Raw genomic sequence first — 18914 nt, 5'->3', positions numbered from 1 at the left:
CTCGGAATGATGCAACACGGATGGTCCATCATTGAGAGCCACAGACCACGACTGCTGGCATCCGTGCTCAGGAAAGTATGGTGACGGCAACCATGGGAAGTGGGGAGTCTATGCCACTTTCATGTGCTCAGTCCTGTCTTTGGGACCACTATATGGGTCTCACACTTTTCTGCCCAACCTGCATCCATTACCAAAACCCAGCATTTTTGTGTCCTGGGAAGTCATCTCCCAGGACACAGGGCTTTCCGTGCTAAAATCCAAATGGCTGGCCACCCTAGGGAGAGGCAGGGGCTATGGGAGATGCTGGCTGCCCAGGAGAGGGGGAGAGATGGTGGTGGAGCAGCAGTTGAGGAGCGAGGTTCCCACACTTCTCAGTCCCAGGACCCCGGGTAAGGTCCCTCTCGGCACCCCCAGGAGGCAGGGCAATGACCCTCACCCAGAGGCTGCTGGAGGATGAAACACGCGCAGCGGCCAGCACAGGGCAGCCCATAATCAGGATTTAACACATGGGGTGATTCAGGAGGCACATCAGGAACCGAACTGGCAAAACCAAACTGTGCATCCCTAAGGGCCTGAGCCAACCCTGGGGCCACAAGCCCGCCCTCTGGCTCTGCAGCCCACAAACTACTGATGTGGTCACATGACAGCCTCCTTTCCAGACCCTGAGCTCCCGGAGGGCAAGGCCAGTGGGACTCACCTCCCCCACCTGGCAAGGAAGGGTTGTCTGTGGGTCAGACCAGCCCTGTCCTTAGGGAACTCCCAGCCGGGAGAGGGAGACAGGCCACCACTGCACAGTCCAGTCCTGACATGGGCGCGGGAACACGAGAGGGAGTAGGTGAGCAGGAATCAGAACAAGTGGAATTTGAGCGACAACATCTTTACAGGTTGGGACTTCGAGAGGCCAAGAAGGGAGGAAGTGGCTTCTAGATGAGGGAAGGGCCCGAGCAGAGGCAGAGAGGTTACAAGATGGGGGGGTCTGAGGGCTCCCAGAGGCACACAGCAGGCAGGCCCCCGGGGGCCTCCCCCCAAAGCTCCACAGCCATGGATACGGACCTGAGACATCGCCCAGGTGCACAGACAGTCAGCTGAGCAGGGGCCGGCCCAGGCCCACCTGCAGCCTGCTGCTCTTCCCCGTCCACAGCCGGCTCGGGCCAGCAGGGGGCCCCACCGTGAGGCTGGGTGCCCCGCTCTGACCAGAGGTGTGCGCATCAGCCCACCCGCTTCTCTCCCACCCGCTGCCAGCTATGAAATGGGAACCAAGCTGCCCAAGAGTCAATCACTTTTCTGATGGTTTATTTTATCCATCTTTGGTAACAAATGGCTGCCATCAGCTAAGCCTGTTTCCGCTCAGCCGACGAGGTCAGTCGGATCTGTCGCAGTACCTGATGTGTAAATTATTAGAAGCTGACTTACGTTGGACCGGCTGCCTCCAGGCGGCACCGGGTTAATCATTGTGTAGATGTTGTCACTGGAATTTGTTGAATCTGTAGAACAGTGGAAACCCGCAAGTCGGGGTGATTAATTCACTTCTTAATTAAAACAAACTCATGGCACTTGAACTCATTCTTTTGTATTTTATCACCTAAAATTTCCTCTAAGTACCACCATTTTCTGGCTAATTTGTATTTAATGAAGATTCACAAAGTTTTTAATCGCAGAAAATTCAACTGTGAAAACCACTCGACCCTGAAAGGAAGGATTTCAGGGTGCCTGGATAGCAATGTGGACGTGGCAAAGCCGTCTCCCCCATCCCAAACCAAATCTGGTCCCCAGACACTGCCTGGCAATGCAGGGGCGGCCAGACCACCACCTGTGCTCTCCCCCCAACCCCGCCCGGCAGTGTTAGTCAAACGGGGAAAGAGAAACACCACAAGCTGACGGGGCCGCCCTGCCAAGCTGATGGGGCAGGAGAGAGAGGCAGGGATGGTGCTGGCGACGCAGTAACATATGGAGTGGTTTAATGTGACCCAGTCTGAATGTAGGTCATGCAGCTCATAAAAATGCAGCAGCAGAAAGAGGGAACAGGAGCGGGAATATCACGGTCGCCGCCAGAGCCACCCCTGCCACTGAGCAGCTGCCCTGCTACAGGGAGCTGAGGGGATGGGAGAGAGGGACTCCTCCGTGTCCCCAATTAGCCAGCAAAGTCTCCTTAGGAAGTCAGCTAACATGTTTATATCAGGAGCAGGCACCAGTATTTCTCGGGCAGAGATCCAACTACCTCTCACTTTTTATTTTGGGGGTGGGTAAAGATAGTATGTTGAATTCCTTCTAGTTGACGGTACGCTACTCTTAGCTGGGAAAAAACACAGTTGTGATGGTGTGTGTGTGTGTGTGTGTGTGTGTGTGTGTGTGTGTGTGTGTGTGTGTGTGTGTGTGTGTGTGTGTGTGTGTGTGTGTGTGTGTGTGTGTGTGTGTGTGTGTGTGTGTGTGTGTGTGTGTGTGTGTGGTGTGTGGTGTGGGTGTGCGCACATGCCCTCTTCTGATTAAAGAAAAGGGGAAAAGGGATCTTTGATACAGAGGACCAGAAGCCAATAGCTCTAGACACTCAAGAGGCATCACGCTGTAGAGTCCTGGTCCCAGGATGCCAGAACCCAAAAGCCCCTTCTCAGTCATCTAGAGAAATGACAACCAGGACAGGATTCTCTCTGACCAGCGGGAGCCGAAAGCAGTGAGACCCCTTGTTTCCGGATCTCCTTGCTCTGCCCTGTCCTTTCACTGGAGATGAGGAGTGACCCGGCTGAGGCCACATCGCAGGTTGGTGGCACTGGGGCCTCCTGCCCACTAAATCCCTGGTGCCAAGATGCCGGGTGGGGGGCGCACTGCTCAGGAAGAGCGGCTTGCAAGCCCTGGCTCTGCACCCAGGCCCCTCCAGGACTCCCTACTCCCTCAGCGGCACCCCTCCCCCAGCCTTCTTACCTGCAGGACTAGGCATGATGGGTGTTCCTGGGGGGCCGCCACCACCAGGGGGTCCCTGGAGATGAGATGAAAACTGACATCAGAAACCCACGGTAAAAAGCCCATGGTGATGACACACGTGGGGAGAGGCCACTGAGCTCCAGCCACGTCAGCAGCCAGTGCTCACCCGGGGCCCAGGTGTTTAAGGCTTGGGGGAACTGGGTTCCCCCTTTCCTTTCTTTAAACCAAGAGGCAGCTGTGGGTGTGCGTGTGCTCATACACATGGGGACCGGTGAAACCAGAGGCCTGTAGTGGAAGCTGACTGGCCTACTGGTCAGTCCCCCGAATGGGGGTCCCAACTCTGGGTCTTGTTTGGGGGCTTCTGGGCCACCAGGAAGTACAGACACCTGAATACCGACCGCAAGTTCTAGCACAGTTTGGAACCTGTGCTCAGAATATGCTGTGAGAGGAAAGAGACAGGGCCCCCCACCCCACGCACTCTTGTACACACAGTCACGAGGTTAGACACGCGATGCCCCAAACCTGCACACACTTACCACGTAGGTGCCGGGTGATGAGGAGGAATATGGAATCTAGAAACAAGAGGGGGATGACACCTCAGACACCTCCTCTGACAGGCAATGAGTGCTCTACCTTCCAAATCCTTTGGGGGACACAACCCCACTCTTGATGGGAAACACACTGAGCCACCTGGTTAGTGTCTCTGGGGGGGCCAGGGATGTGAGCCAAGTCCAGTTCCTATGCTGAACCGATCCTGAGAGCCTTGGCAGGGAGCCTTGGGGGGCCATAGGCGCGGGAGACCCTCCAGTTCTAGGACAGGAAAGTGAGCGCTTCCCCAACCCCCGGCCTCCTGCCCGGCACTGTCTGTGCTAAGCCCCTTCCCAGCTCCTTCCTCTGAGCGCTGGAAGCCAGCCCTGCCAAGAAAGAGGAGGTTGGCAGGAGCCTCTACGTGGACAGGGCTCTGAGCCCGGCTCGCAGCTCACACCTCAGCTTCTGCAGAGCAGCGGGGAGAGCCCCTGAGGGCCCCAGCATGATACTCCCACGCTTCGCCTTACAGGTGGGCTTCTCCTTGAAGGCATCAGGTGGAATCCTGCTGCATCCCATTCCCCATGACACCTCCAACCTGGGGACAGGAACCACCCTGCTCCCTAGAACGCAGTCCCTAGCAGATAGCGCCTCCCCCCGCCAACCTGGGTACTCACTGAGTTAGCACTGTTAGGATTGGGCCAGGGTCTGCCAGCTCCCGGGCCCCTGAGAGAGGGAGAGAGAGATGGAGACAATGAAAAATGATGCTATAAGCACCAAGGGGGTAGTGCCAGCAGGGTCAGAACTAGAGGGCTGAAATCACTAACAGGAAGCCTTCATACACTCCTAGAGCTGTTCTGGGGTAATAATGTGTAATTCCGTGGGTAGAAATCTATAGATTCCTATAAATTATGTGCAAAATTTGTGAAAATAATATTTCCTCTGCACATGCATTTTCCTAGAAAGGGAATACAGAGATTCTCATAGGGATTAACTACCACAAAGGGGCTACACCACTGAAGTCCCTGAAAGAGTGATCAACCGTACAGGGCTTCAAATCTTGACCCTGCCACTTAGAGCTGTGTGAGCCTGGGCAAGTTACTTCACCTCTCTGTGCCCTCAGTTACTCCACCTCTCTGTGCCCTCAGTTACCCCATCTGTCAACAGGGGATAATAATAAGCACCTCACAGGGTTATCCTGAAGATCAGGTGAACTAATCCATGTAGCAAGCTTGGAAGACTGCCTGGCACAGACAAGCACTATAGGGGGGTGTATGAGGTCTCATCACCGGTATGCTCAACATCCTCACTTTACTGATGAGAGACTGAGGTCCAGAGAGGTGCCAGTAATTACTCCCATCACAAGTCTCTCAGGGGGAGCAAAGGGCGGGGAAAGCCATGGGCTCTGAGCCGCCAGCAGGGTGGTTGGCCTTACATGTTAATCCCGGGCATGGCGGGGCCAAGGGAGTTGGGTGGTGGTCTCATGCCGCTGCCGTAATTCTGCAACGATAACCAAGCATCAGTCTATGAGAAGGAGAAGGGGAACCGGAGAGAGAAGGAGGAGGAAAAACAAACAGAACATAAGCGAGAGAGTTAGTCTGTGAAAAGGATCTGATGAGAAAGTAATACATTCATTAAAAAAATGCTGGGTGGGGGCTTCCCTGGAGGCACAGTGGTTGAGAGTCTGCCTGCTGATGCAGGGGACACGGGTTCGTGCCCCAGTCCAGGAGGATCCCGCATGCCGTGGAGCGGCTGGGCCTGTGAGGCATGGCCGCTGAGCCTGCACGTCCGGAGCCTGTGCTCCGTAACGGGAGAGGCCACAGCAGTGAGAGGCCCGCGTACCGCAAAAAAAATGCTGGGTGGGAACCAACTGACAGGACCACAATGACAAGCCAGCACAAAGGAACAGTCCCAGCTTTAGATGCAACTTCAAGGGCTTCAGGATGGGTCTCCCGAAAGCACACAGGCATCCAGGAAGCAGCTCATGATGCTCGTTGGCACCTGCCCTCAGAACTCAGGCAGGAAAGGGGAAGAGACTCAGTAATAGGACCAGCTGGTGACCACCACCCACCTTAGAAATCGGGGGAGAAGAAACAGCCAGCAGGCTGGGGGCAGGGCTGAGTCTGCACGTGGGAGGGGAGGCACACTCCCAAAAGGCCTGTCCCGCGGCCGGGCATCTGCAGACCCCACCCCGCCCCGGGTCTGGGCTGTCCCTCCATCTCGTCACCCGATGCAGGTGTCAGCACGTGCGGCCCTCAACAGGCACAGTACTGGAGGAGCAGGAGGGAAAACTCTGTCTCCCTGCTCAAGGGAATCACTGTTCCATTTAAGAGAAGAGTCTACACAAAACTTGGAAACTTGCAGGAGTCCCAACTCAGCTTGGCACAACCCCCCATGGCAGTGGGATGGGTCAGAGCCACTGAACCAGGCACCCAGGCCTTTCACCTGGCTCATCTCCTTCACCACTGCTCCCCGACTCGCCTCTTCCAGAGCTATTTTCTTCGCAGGAATAAATATCTTGCCTCCCTTCTCCACTTGGCAGGCTCCTACACATCCTCCAATACCCAGCTCAAACAGCACCTCCTCTGTGAGGCCTTCCCTGCTCCATCCCATGGGGTTAACTGCTCCATCCTAGTCACTCCCAGAGTGCCTTGTAATGTCCTCCCCCAATGGCCTGCAGCACTCTGGCTTATGATCGTGGCCACATGTCCATCTCTCCCACTGGACTCTGAACCCCTTTGGAAGGCGGGAACTCTATCCTACTCATCTTCATATCCCCCGTCACTGCACACATCAACTGGCACAGACTGGGCGCTGAATCATCAACGGAGTGAGGAAGTGAACGAATGGAAAGTAACATGAGGCTGGTTGTAGCTTGAGCTCTGCCTTTGTAGGAGAAAGTAGCAGGTTCGTGGAATTTTGATGGCAAAGGAACAGCCAGCATTGGCCATTTTTTACTGAGCACATAACACATACAGTCTCTGGTTTGGACCTTGTAACAATGCCATGAAGCTGGTATTATTCTCATTTTATAGAAGAGAAGACTGAGGGTCTGGGGGGAGAAAGATGTGCCCAAGTTCACAGTCAGCTAATGTCTCTGCTGGGGTTTAATCCTGGATCTGCGAGCCTCAGGGTCTGCTCTCTACACCACACATCTGGGAGGTGGGGAGGAGGGTGGGAGTGGGGACACAACAGGAGGCTCAAGGGCCAGAGCTGACAAACTGAGCCGCCATCAGGCTGGTGGCAGGTTCTCCAGCCAGGGACCATCTCGGGACCACCTCCTTGGCTTGGTCACCCAGAGAGGGGTTTGGAGTGAGAGTGTCCAGACAGGGTGTGCACAATGACTGCAGCAGCGCCAGGCTGGCTGGCAGACAGCAAGGCCTGCAGTAGGGGGAGGGAGGGGAGGGTGGCCGCGGAGGGCTCCTCTGGCCGCCAGCATCCCCCGTGCCTGCTCAGGCCTGAGTCCCTGGGCCGGAAGACACTCACCTGCCCTGGAGCAAATATGCCGCAAGATCAGTGAACAAAGGGGCCAGTCCCTCCCTACGGACAATGCCACGCGTGGTGAGCAGAGCCACCGATTTGAGGTCAGAACGCGGAGAGCCTGCCCCAGCACAACCTGACTCTGGGCAAACCACAAAAATGACAATGCTTCCTCCGTGCCAGGCTGTGCTACGGGCTTAGTATCGCCTACATTTAACCACCACAACCTCACTACTATCCCCACTTTAAAGATTAAGACACTGAGGCGCAGAAGCAGAGTGATGGCCCCTCGAGCAGCTATGATCATGGCTTCAGAGCTGCAACCCCTCCACTGTGCTGCCTCGTCCATAAGATGGGGACAAAGAGCCCCCACCCTTACAGGGCCGTGTGAGGATCAAATGAAATGATGGCTCTGAAATGCTCCCTCAGCCCTCAGAGGTGTGTACTGATTTGGGATGTTAGCAGAGCAAACGCCAAAGCCTTTAATGCTGCCTTAAGCATGAGGTCTTAAAGGGCCCTTTCTAAGCCCACGTGCAGTTACTAAATCCCCTGTACAAATCTCAGCCTCGCTTCCGCTGCTCCAGAACAGGAAGCTCACCACCTCCCCAGGCAGCCCACTCTTCCACTGCGTGCAGCCTGGCCAATCAGAAAGGTCCTCCAGATAGAGTGCGATCTCCTCCAGGGGCTGCAGCTGCTTCCTGCTCTCTCTCACACCCAGGAGAGCGGCCGGCACTGTGGGGATGGAGTGGAAGGCTGGCCTGGGGGCCGGCGGGAGCCCAGGACGTGGCAGCAGAGTGTGGCGAGGAGGAGATGAAGCAGGGTGCTCACTCCTGAAAGACATCTGGACATGCAGCCCCTCAGGGGAGGCTCCGGGGGCACCACCTGCTGCCCTAACCCAACCCCCTCAGGAGCCTCCTGAAAGTCAGCACGGCCGCTGCCCAGGAGGGAGCGGGCCTGCCAGGTCCTCCCTCCTGCAGAGGCCCAGACCCCGATGGCCACTTACATGCCCCCACTTCACAGATGCCAAGCTGGAGGCCCAGAGAAGCCCAAGGCTCACCCAAGGCCACACAGTAAATCAGGGGGGAAAGTAAGGCTGACAGTCAGGTTTTGGAGGCAAGTTTTCAAATCAGAGACCCTGGCCTTTCCACAGAGGATGGGAGGGCTTAGAAGCACAGCCTCACGGACTCAGTAGAAATGGTTCTCTCTTCTCCCAGTGCCCACCTGCCCGCAGCACTGGCTTCTGAGGTGTGGCCGTAGCCAGACACCCCCTCTTCCTGTCCTCAGCACTACTCTGCAGGGACGGGGCCGCTGGAGACCTGGGAGGAGTCCCTGGTGCAGCCGTGGAGCCGGCCACATCCACAGGGGTGTGCGCGTGAGTGCGTCTGTCTACCTCCCCACACCCACACCTTGTCCCGACGAGGGCGCCCCAGACCCTGGGCAGGGGGGCTGATCCGTGGTCAGGAACTATAAAGGGTCAGGCCCCACCCTCTTGGTCTCAGCTCTGCGCTCTCGGGCAAGGTCCACGGTAATGCAAAAGGCACCCTGCAGCTGGCAGGGGCTGGGGCCTTCTTCTGCTTCCTGCAACTCCTCGGCACAGGGGCTCTTTTTCGATGTTGCCTGGGGCCCCAAAGAATAGTCTTTAGGACAGACCTGTCAAAGGGGTCTCCAGGTTGCTGGGCAGTTTCCTGGGCTTTGGGCCGGCCCTCCACCACCTCTAATCACGTAGCAGCCTGGCCAGCCCCACTGGGAGGTCTCCGAGGAGCCACTGGGGAAGTGCCTTGAGTGGCTCCACTCTCTCCTCCCCAGCCCAGGGTGCCCTGGCCTGGTTTATGATCCTTCCGTCTCCTTCTGGGGTCTCTGCTCAGAGGTACTGAGCTTGGACTGTCCTGGCTCAGGGGGGAGATGCAGCTTCTCCTGGTGGCACAGGACTGTCTCTAGGGATGGTGGATTATCCTTCGCCCGAACGTTCTCAAATGCAGACAAGCCAGGCTGGCGATCTGATTCTAGGCTGTGCTGACCCCACCCCAACCGGAATCCCAGACGCGCTGCAAGTGGCATCCGCGGGAGCCCTCAGAGCCCTGCCGGCTTCAGCCTCACACCAACAGGATTCACTTTTGAAACACTGAGCCAGAAGTTCCCACCTGACACAGGCATAGGCATAATTCGTTAAAGGGAGAATACAATTAAGTGGAAATACTACCTCCTTTTCGCCACTGGCTGCTTCACAAAACCAGAATAAGATCTGCCTGAGGAACTGAGGGCAAAGGGCAGGGTGATGCCTAGTTTGCTGGTTCCTTTGTGACATTTAGGCCAAAATGATACACAACCTCACAAAGTATGATGTTACTCCATTCGGTTTTGAAACCTATAAAGTAACCCCAAGACCACACTGTACCTATTCTTTGTTCAGAAAGTTCTAGAGTGGTCCCACTATTAGCAATGTTATTCTCCACTTGGAATAACAGGCTGAAAGTTTCCCACCTCTGTGTCCAGTCTCAGCACGGCCCCGTGCATGCAGTGGTGCTTACTAAAGACTGCCTGAAGGGGCTTGGTTACCTTTCTTAACAGTCCAGGCATGGCAGAGACAGGGCTCCCTCCCTGGGAGGGAATGGGATCCGTGCAATGCTTTGCGGAGCCTTGTGCTGTGGTCTGTCTCACAGCTGTTGTTTCACGCAGCCCCATGGTGAGCCCTGTGAGGTCATCACCCGGACACCCATTTTGCAGATGAGGGACTGGAGGCCCAAACAGGCTGAGCTGAGGCCAGGACGGTGCTCCTAGCACTAAGCTTGTCCCTCTCCAGTCCACTCTGAGTGATCAGGGCAGCACCCTCAGGGGACAGAGAGAAAGGGCTTGGGGGGTAGGTCCTGTCCTCTCCCTACCCTCAGCTTGGGGGTCTAAAACTTCCAGGCTCTATGATGCCCACTCCTTGGCTGACCCCAGAACCTGCAATCCATCTCATACCCCAATCTTGCCCAGGCCCAGGCTCACTCAAGGCCAGGTCTTTCTGCCCCCAGTGAGGGGCTGGTGAGGACGTCCAGATTGCTCTAAGGGAGGTTTGGCTCTGGAATTTAATACTGCACCCTACCCAGAGGGACACACGTGATATGGGAAAGGAAGGAAACAGAAACACTAATTAGAAAAGATACATGCACCCCTATGTTCACTGCATCATTTTTTACAATAGCCAAGATACGGAAGCAACCTATCCATTCATCTTGGATAAAGGAAATGTGGTATACACACACACACACACACACACACACACACACACATACAGGAATATCATTCAGCCATAAAAAAGACTGAAATCTTGCCATTTGTGACAACATGGATGGACCTTGAGGGCATCATGCTAAGTGAAATAAGTCTGATAAGGAAAGACAAATACTGTATGACTTCATTCATATGTGGAATCTAAAAACCAAAGCAAATGAACAAACGTAACAAAACAGAAGAAGTAGTTACAGACACAGAGAACAAATGGGTGCTTGCCAGAGGGGAGGAGGGCGGGGGGCGGGGGGGAGGAAACAAATAAGTGAAGGAGATTAAGAGGTAGAAACATCCAGTTGCAAAATAAAATGAGTCACGGGTGTGAAATGTATGGTGTGAGGAACAGAGTCAGTAACTATATAATATCGTTGTATGGTGACACCATCATAGTAACTAGACTTATTGTGGCAATCATTTTGAAATGTCCAGAAATACTGAATCACTATGTTGTGTAACAGGAACTAACACAGTGTTGTAGGTCAATTGTACTTCAAAAACAAATGAACTCACAGAAAAAGAGATCAGATTTGTGGTTACCATTGGCAGCAGGTGGGGCTGAGGAGGTGGGGGGAGGATTGGATGGAGACAGTCAAAAGGCACGAACTTCCAATTACAAGATAATTAAGTACTAGGGATGCAACATACATCACGATAAACAGAATGAGCACTGCTCTACGTTATACGTGAAAATTGTTACGAGTAAGTCCTAAGAGCTCTCATCACAAGGAAAAAACATTTTTTTCTATTTCCTAATTCTGTATCAGTATAAGATGATGGATGTTCACTAAACTTATCGTGGTAACCATTTCATGATGTAAGTCAAATCATTATGCTGTATACCTTAAACTTACACAGTGCCGTATCTTAATTATATCTCAATAAAACCAGAAAAAAAGAAAAAAGAAAAAAAAAAAAGGAGAGGTGTTTTCAGAGCCCCTGAGGTTGGCTGGGTGGAAAGGGTCAGCTGGCCTCACTGCAGGGCTAGCCTCTCCCTCCCCTCTGGGCACCAACCTCCGAGCCTACGAGAGCTCCACCCCTGTACCCTGCTTGGTGAGGCCAGGAGGGCCCTTTTCAGCAAGACCTCGGCCTTCAGGACCACCCTCTTTAAACGTGCCATGAGAGTGTGCCAGACTGCTGCTCAAGGACATGGACACGATGAAACTCCCACTAAGCCAGGAGGAAGTCCTAGACTTCGGGACACTCTGCCCTCGGTCCGTCTGGTAATTTACCCATTCCCAGCTTCTGGAACCTCAGTATTACTACAGACTTAACAAGCTGTTAATGGCCTTTGCCAGAAAAAATAAAACACGAAGCAATCACCAAACCCAAGCAGCTCGAGTCCTGAACACTGGTTTTAAGGCCTCAAGTTGGAAAACACGAACTGCTTCCTAAGAGGCTACCCTGGGCCAAGCATCACGCCAGGAACTTGAGCCTCCTCCTCTCAGCAACCGTACAAGGAAGTACTGGTCTCCTTCCCATTTTACAGATGCACAGTCTCCAAGAATCAAGAGGGGTGGGTGGTGGGGTACTCCATCCTCTTGTGTCCCCTAGACACCCCCCCAACCCCCCAGACATCCTGGAAGTCCAAGGCCACTGCTGATTTCCACACCAAGAGGATCTCTAGTGTGTGGCTGAGGAATCTGAGAGTTTCTGACTCAGGAGAGGGAACGCTTGGCTTTCAGACCCTGCCACCCCTCCCACGGGTTCCTGCGGAGGTCAGCTCAAGCCGGCCGCCCGGCAGGAAGGGGCCACTCTGGGAGCTTAAAAGGAGCTGGTGAAAACACAAGCTCTGGGGGATTTGAGGAAAGAAAAGAAAACTGGTGCTGCAATTGGTGTGGGCTTGCTTCCTCTTAGGATTAAGGGGCCGACGAAAGACAAGGACCTCCCTAAAAATCTTTCAACGCCACAGATGTTGCAGCCATCGCCGAGAAGACCGCGGCAGCTGGGTGTGCTGTAAATACAATTCCAGACAGAGTGGAGGGCCGTGGGGTGTGGCAGACGCCTCTTCCTCCAAAAGGGAGGCATGTGTGCGTGAGTGGGGGCATGACCTCACGCCCAGGGAACCGGAAACCTGTGCAGGGGCCCAGAGCATCCCGACACTGACAAGCAGGAGTGGGAGAGACAAGCAGGCCTCCAGGCAGGGCAGAAACGAAGGGAAGGAACAGCCTCGAACAAAATCCTCCTGCTCTCACTGTGAAATGCCCCTTCTCCTTACTCGGACTTCTAGCTTTAGATAGTCAGATACCGGAGAATTTCCAAGGAGGGCAGAGCACAAACTCTCTGCCACGGCGCCTGCAGGACCCAGAGCCGCGCTCAAACACTCAGAAGAGCGGGAGCCAACTGTGAGAAGGTGCTGGGACAGGGATGGCCTGCCAGGCCCCTGCCTGATGGTGCTGTGGGACCCGGGACCTGTGGGTACGGAGCTGCACCCCAAGGAGCGACCACTGTGTTGCTGCTATAAAGGGGTGGGCAGGGCACTTGAGGTAATTTCCTCTGGAGGTTTCTAAACTGTCCTTTTTGGCAGTGGAGCCCTTCTGGGCAAAAGAAAGCTTAGGCAGGAGCTTGGTATATGAATATGGCAAAAGCTCTGAGTGGAAGGGAGCACCGGGGCCCTGGCCGGCCTGGCTCCTTGCAGCTGGGTGGTACCACCAAGAACCACGGCTACAGATTCACCCCCCACTGGACTGGGGGGGACGCTGAGGCCTGCTGGGGCCACCGAGGTGAAAGTGATTCGTCCAGAGTCAGACAACTGGTGAGCTGCAGGCAGAATAATGCAATATCCTGCCTTGGGTCCCAACAAACTGTGACCGTTGAGCCAGCTCAGGCCCACCCTACCTCCCAAAGGTGGGAGGAAGCTTTGGGGACCCACACCGCTGCTCGCGGACATAGACCCCTGCCTTCCAAATTCCTCAAATCCCTCCCATGGAAGGCTCCCAAATGCTCCTCTTCCCCAGCTCGCTGGGGGTCCCCTCAACTCTGCCAGGTGAGCTGCCCAGCTGTGGGCAGAACGGGCCGCTGGGGCCCTGGTCACGCCCTCTCCCCTCACCCCTCCAAGCTGCGAGACGTGGAAAGACTAACAGACTTGGAAAGAGGAGAGAAGGCGGGTGCACACAGATGGCTGGGAGATGGACAGACAGACAGGCGGTCAGTTACCTGTGGGCCGGGCCCCATAGGCCCCATGCCTCGGGGAGGGTTCATTCTCTGCATTGATCCTCCCATGTTGGGGTGCCCTGCGTGACAGAGCGGGTAAGCCGTGAGTGGCAGGAGGTGGAGGCAGACAGTGGTGGGGGGATGCCCCTCCTGGTGCCCCCCCCCCCACCCGTGGCCCACCCTGCCTTGTCTACCTTGTTGTCGCGTGGGATCCATGGAATTGGGCAGCAGTGGCTGTGTCCCAGGAACTCCTCCCGGAGGCTGAAAGAGACGTAAGACCCGAGATGAGAGGCTGCTCCCCGGAGCTGGGGACAGAGGGGAATGCACCTGCCTGCCCAGGCTCCCCACCTGACCATTTAGGGCCGCTCATGGCCTCCCCGAGACCGCTCCTGCTGCCCGCCGGCTGGGGGGTCCCCGGGCAGCAGCAGTCAGCTCCAGCTGGTGTTATGGAAAACTGCAGCATGGGTGGGTCAGCATGGGTGCTTTGTCTTTGGGAGAGGAACCACGGCCCAGCGCTGCTGTCTCGGCAGGTCTGTGCACCTGCCAGAGCCCAGGCACACTCTGGCCGGGCCACCAGCCACACCCCCCTCAGAGGCAGCACTGCTCCCTCCCTCCCTTTTACCACCCAAACTCCAGCTGATACAGTTTAGGCCAAACCCTGTCTCTTCTTTGCCTCGTGGAGAGTGGAGATGTAACTCGTTTTATCCCCAACTCCCAACTGTGGGGATCCGTGAGACCCACTAGCTAAAATCCTGCCACCGTGGGAGGGCCTTCTGCAAGGGGGCAGGGGAGGAGGTGGCTTTTGAGATTTAGATGAGGGAGCTGAGGTCCAGAGGCCTGAGGGCCCCCAGTCAGCCCTCAGTCACCTGCCGGCAGAGCCAGGAAGAACACCCAGGACTCTGGACCCCAGGGGTGGAGGAGGAGGCCTCTAGGAGAGGGTGAGCAGGATGCCGAGTGACAACCTGCCACCCAAAGCCTGGTGCCCGTGGCGCGTGCTGGTGTGACTACTACAGAGAAGATGAGGACGGGGCCAGCGGTCTCCTGAGTGAACGCCTGGCACACCGGCTACGAAAACCCCTTCAAAGTGATTTATTTGAGACTGAAGTTATTTCAGCTGCAATATGAAAAAAGAGGAAAGCAGAGCTGGGGGACGGGGAGGGAAAGGGAACTTCGCTTTTAGAACCCCACGCCTTAGGACTAAGCACGGGTCCTTGGCTTGGAGAGGAAAGCCTCTGTGAAAGCTGGGCACCTGTGACGGGGACCTCCACCCCCGCCCCCTGCTTCGCCCGGGTCCCCCAGCCCCGACTGTGCTGTGGGGATGATCGCCGAGTGGGGAGCGGATGGCCCAACAGGAAACTCCAAACCAGTTCTGGAATGAGGTGGTGGGAAACAAAGGGACAGCTTCTCACTGTTTAGCTTCAGAACGGGGTGTGTGCGTGTGTCTGGGGAGGGGAGGCTTCTGGGAGGGCCATGCTGCTTGAGAAGTGGCATCCGGCACCTGCTGCTTCCATCTGCCTGGGGCTGCGGAGAGTCTCTCTCTGTGGCCCTGGGTTTCAGCTGTTCCGACCTCCTGCTTCTCCCAGCTCTGCTTCCCCCCCGAGTTCCCAAGCTCTCGATCACCTGGCTGGCTTGTGTCTGCCCACTTGGGGTTTGGGATATTTCTCGAGCCTGGTTTCAGGACTCCGAGAGGACACAGGAAGAACTGCCACTGAGGCTGTTTGGTTTGGGGGCTCTTGGGATGTTGAGGTGCCGGGAGACCCCCACCCCGGGCCTTGGTAAGCCCCCATCTAACTCTGATGGAGCGGCCGTAGGGGGTTGGACAACCACGTCCTCTCCAGGTAGCCCAGTGTGGACCACCAGTTCTGGCCGGAGGCTCTTCCTTGGGTTCCCCTAACCCTGCTGTGTGTCAGAACTCAGGAGCAGAGCAGGGTTTCCCGGAGGCCCAGAAGGGACCCGGACCCAGGAGTCACTTCCTTCACTGGAGTGACCCTGAAATGAGGCAGTCTGGGCCTCCTCTACCAGGGAAGGAAGGAGCGCAACAACCGAGGTAAAAGGGGCCGCACTGCAAGGGCTGAAGCCCTCAGGCGTGAGAAAGGAGAAAAATGACGGCTCACATATGGGACTGCAAGCACAAGCCGTGCACACACCCTGGGGGCCTGCTGGGGAGAGAGATGCTCTGGGGCCGTCCCACAGGCTCCTGGAACTAGGCCAGCGCCTCGCTTACAGCACCACGGGGCAGGCGCAGGAAGTGTCTGCCCAGTGAACGGACAAATCCCACCAGAATCTGCTGGGTCATTCAGCTGCGTGCCTGAGTCCATGGGTTGGGTGCGGTAGGGGCTCCGCTGGGATGTGATGTCAGGGCTGCCTGACAACCCCAGACTCTAGCCTTCCTCTCCTTAACCCTGCTGAACCCCACTGCTCACCGCCCACCCATCTACCCTGGGTTGAAACACCACAATGCTCTCTGTACAAGGCTCCAAACCCCTAGCCAGGGAGGCAGATGGAGGACGGCCTTGCAAGGCTTTAGGGCCAGGTCAACGACCCTGAGCTCCCGGTCTCCCTAAGTGCCCTTCTCATTGCCCTAACCCAGGAGGTCACGTGGGCCTGAGCTGCTTCTGCTTCCTCCTCCTGCCCTGGGGAAGGCTGAGCTAATGGGTGGCATAGAGGCTTCTGTGGAACCAGCAGCCTCAACTGAGGCACTCTCCAAGAGATGCCCAGGGGCAGTTCCTGGGACAGGGACACATCCCCACTTGGAGGAAAGAAATGTCTTGAGTCCACAGGAAGCTGGAAATCGGTATAGATTTCCAATGGGGGAGTGGTGGGGAGGCTGGCCCGACTGATTTGTAATGCGAGGTACAGATGATGGATTTATTCTCCATGTGCCCTCTTGGGCACTTGCTCATGCTTAATTGATAAATAGAAACAAACGTCTCCTCTCGTGTCCCTTAATTGCTGGAGGAAGGGCCACAATTATGATAAGGAAGCATCTGTTCCGTCCCTGGGGCAGAGGCCAGTCTGGGCTAAGGAGAGCCCTGGGTGGGCAGGAGGGAAGGTTGCTGCTGGGGTCCGTGCCTGTGATGGCAGAGAAGGCCCACTTGATGGCCTGTTAAAATCAAAGGCAAGGGGCAGCACTTTTACACCTATGAAAGCTAACTGAACCTGGCGAGGTGGAGAGGAAACAGCACTGGGCCGGGAGCTGCAGACTGACATGAGCCCAGCTCACTGAGACGCTTAAGGAAGTCACTGCTCCACCCTGACCCTCTGTTTCCTCATCTATGATATATCCTAGGGTCCCTCTTTGCTCAAAAAGCTGGGTCTCTTAATTATTGTCCGAATTTTTCCCCTTTATGTCAGAGAAAACAGGAAAGAAAAGATTTTTGGAGAAAAAAAATTAGTGGAAACTGGTAGGCTATTTAACTTTAAAATTGGAGTCCCCTGCTTATGAGCATCTCTCCAAAGTCCCTGTATTGTCTCACTCAGGAGTTTTCTTGCAGAGCCTTGAGAATGAAAGGGATCACATTCAGGTAATGCCAATCTAGCTGGTGACCTAACTCCCAGCTCCAAAGGCAACAAGGGCTGGATGTACTGGCACTGCTGGTCAGACTTTCTGAAGGGTTTCTGCAAGGTCACTCTAAGAATTATGTATACAAAGATGTATGGGCATGGAAATAAATTTCCCTGATTTTTTATTTAAAGTTTCTTTTAAGTCTGTCTACCCTAAAAAGAAGATAATTCATCTTTACCTCTGCAGCTCTCTTCCCGCCCCTGGATGGGCTGAATCAGGTAGGGCAGCTGGGGACCGATTTCTCCAGACCACCTCGAATTGCCAACCCTAATGGGCCAGGATAAGGCCCACAACTCCAGGCTGAAAACCCCTCCCCGTAAGCAGACCACTTTTCTAATTACATGAACAAATCCTTTCTTATTCTGAGTTGGGTCTGGGAAGCAGGCAGACGTTGCTTAAAAACTTACAAATGTCCTCCTCGCTGCATCCAGGCTCCTGATCTAAGCGTTCCTACTGGCCATTTCTCCCCTTAATAGCAGGATTGTATTTACCAGCCTTGGCAATTCTCAAAAGCTTCCAGGAAAAAATGCACATTGTCAATTAACTTCATTAAGAAGGAAGACCCTTTTCCAAGAAGGGGCTGGAAGGGAGGGGCTGGGGCGTTACCACCTTCTCTAGAATAGTGGAAACCCTGCGTTCCCCGCCTGCTGCTCCAGAACTGGCTGCCCAAAGCCCACCGGTAGAGGCAGGTGAAATGTTGAGACGGGCTGCATGGGGACCTGTTTATAAGCCTCCCACATTAAAACTGTCCCTCCACCTCCCAGCCCTTCTCTCAGATTGTGATCTGAGTCCAAGTCCAGCCGGGTTCACGGGTGGCCGAGTGAGGGGAGAGAACATGAAAAGGTACAGTACCTGGTTTCCCATTCTGATCGGAGGCCGGGGGCCGCCTGCGTATCGCGGTGACATAAAAGGCTGCAATTACAGGGCATTAGTTCAATGACAGCCTGCACTCAGCGGTGACAGACAGAAATGCGTTCCTCTCCACAAAGTCCAGTTTTGTTACAACTAGTCATCTTTTAAACTCTCTTCCTCCCGGTGGCCTCTTCCCTCCGGGCAAAACTTCCTTTGGGTGGAGGGAGTGATAGGTGCATATACCCTGCACCTGTTGGCGGAGATCTACTCTGGATGCCTGCCGGGGCAGCAACTGAGACCCGGCACAGGACGCGGAGGAACGGTTACAGCAATGCAGGGCAAAGGAGGAGACCTCTGCTCTTGGTAAGGGCAAGTGAAAGAATCGGAAAGGGACTTGTACAGAAAATTTTCAAGCGTGCAGACAAAGCTGGACGCGCGCTCACACGCACTCACAACACTGACAATGGGGGTGGGGAAGGGGAGCGCGGGGGAGGAGGTACACAATGAAAACAGTGAGGGTACAGCGGGCGCCCTAACTCAATGCGGGGGGTGGGGGGGTGGGGGGGGGCGCAGGGGAATGGGCAAGAAAGCTTTCTCAGCAGCGAGAGTGCACAAAGAAAAGGCCAGGGATGCAGCTTTGGTTACAAACAATGATTAACCAAACTCAAAAACCAAACCAAAAGTGAGAGGAAAAGACAAAAACGCAAAGGCCGCTGACAAGGTCACAGAAATAGTTTTCCTTTTCTTTTGGTTTCATATCCAAGCGGGATGTGATGTCCAAGGAATGAAGACTATCTTTAGGAAAAAAAGATATATTTTGGGGGGGAAAAAAATCTCCTTGGTCAATCTCCTCAAAGGCAATGGCTAGAGCACATTTTGATTTTTGTTTTTCCTCTGCTGGCTCTGTCCTCCTGGTGCCCCGCGCCCCCCGGCGGGCGGGCGAGCCACAGTGCGTTTACCTGACTGTGGGGTCCCATCATGCTGCTGGGATTGTGAGGTGGAGGCTGTGCGTGCGGCGAGGGCTGTGACCCCGGAGGACCCTGTGAGGCCAGACAGTAGAGGCAGGTTATAGATCACAGCACATGGAGAAGCGCAGGAGAAGCTTAAAAGAACAAAAATTAAACCAAAACGAAGGGCGGGCGGGCGTGCAGGCGGA

At 55.2% G+C, this 18914-nt stretch overlaps 1 protein-coding gene across 2 annotated transcripts in view; it reads right to left on the bottom strand.

Moving 5' to 3' along the window:
- Window positions 1–18914, bottom strand: part of SSBP3 (single stranded DNA binding protein 3) — a 164518-nt gene that overhangs the window by 9413 nt on the left and 136191 nt on the right. The window contains exons 6-14 of one of the 2 annotated variants that reach the window (XM_082833889.1): window positions 18718–18798; window positions 17759–17818; window positions 13536–13602; window positions 13345–13421; window positions 4877–4941; window positions 4119–4167; window positions 3453–3488; window positions 2917–2971; window positions 1414–1484 (exon numbers count right to left, since the gene is read on the bottom strand). In XM_082833889.1, the coding sequence (XP_082690015.1) occupies window positions 1414–1484; window positions 2917–2971; window positions 3453–3488; window positions 4119–4167; window positions 4877–4941; window positions 13345–13421; window positions 13536–13602; window positions 17759–17818; window positions 18718–18798 (561 nt within the window). The remainder of the gene's footprint in view (window positions 1–1413; window positions 1485–2916; window positions 2972–3452; window positions 3489–4118; window positions 4168–4876; window positions 4942–13344; window positions 13422–13535; window positions 13603–17758; window positions 17819–18717; window positions 18799–18914) is intronic. The other variant, XM_082833890.1, reaches the window with a different exon arrangement.

Source organism: Leucopleurus acutus (assembly GCF_964270905.1).
Source record: "Leucopleurus acutus genome assembly, chromosome: 2".
NCBI lineage: Eukaryota > Metazoa > Chordata > Mammalia > Artiodactyla > Delphinidae > Leucopleurus > Leucopleurus acutus.
Note: the sequence above shows the minus strand (reverse complement) of the source record. Positions and strands in the feature narration are given on the sequence as shown.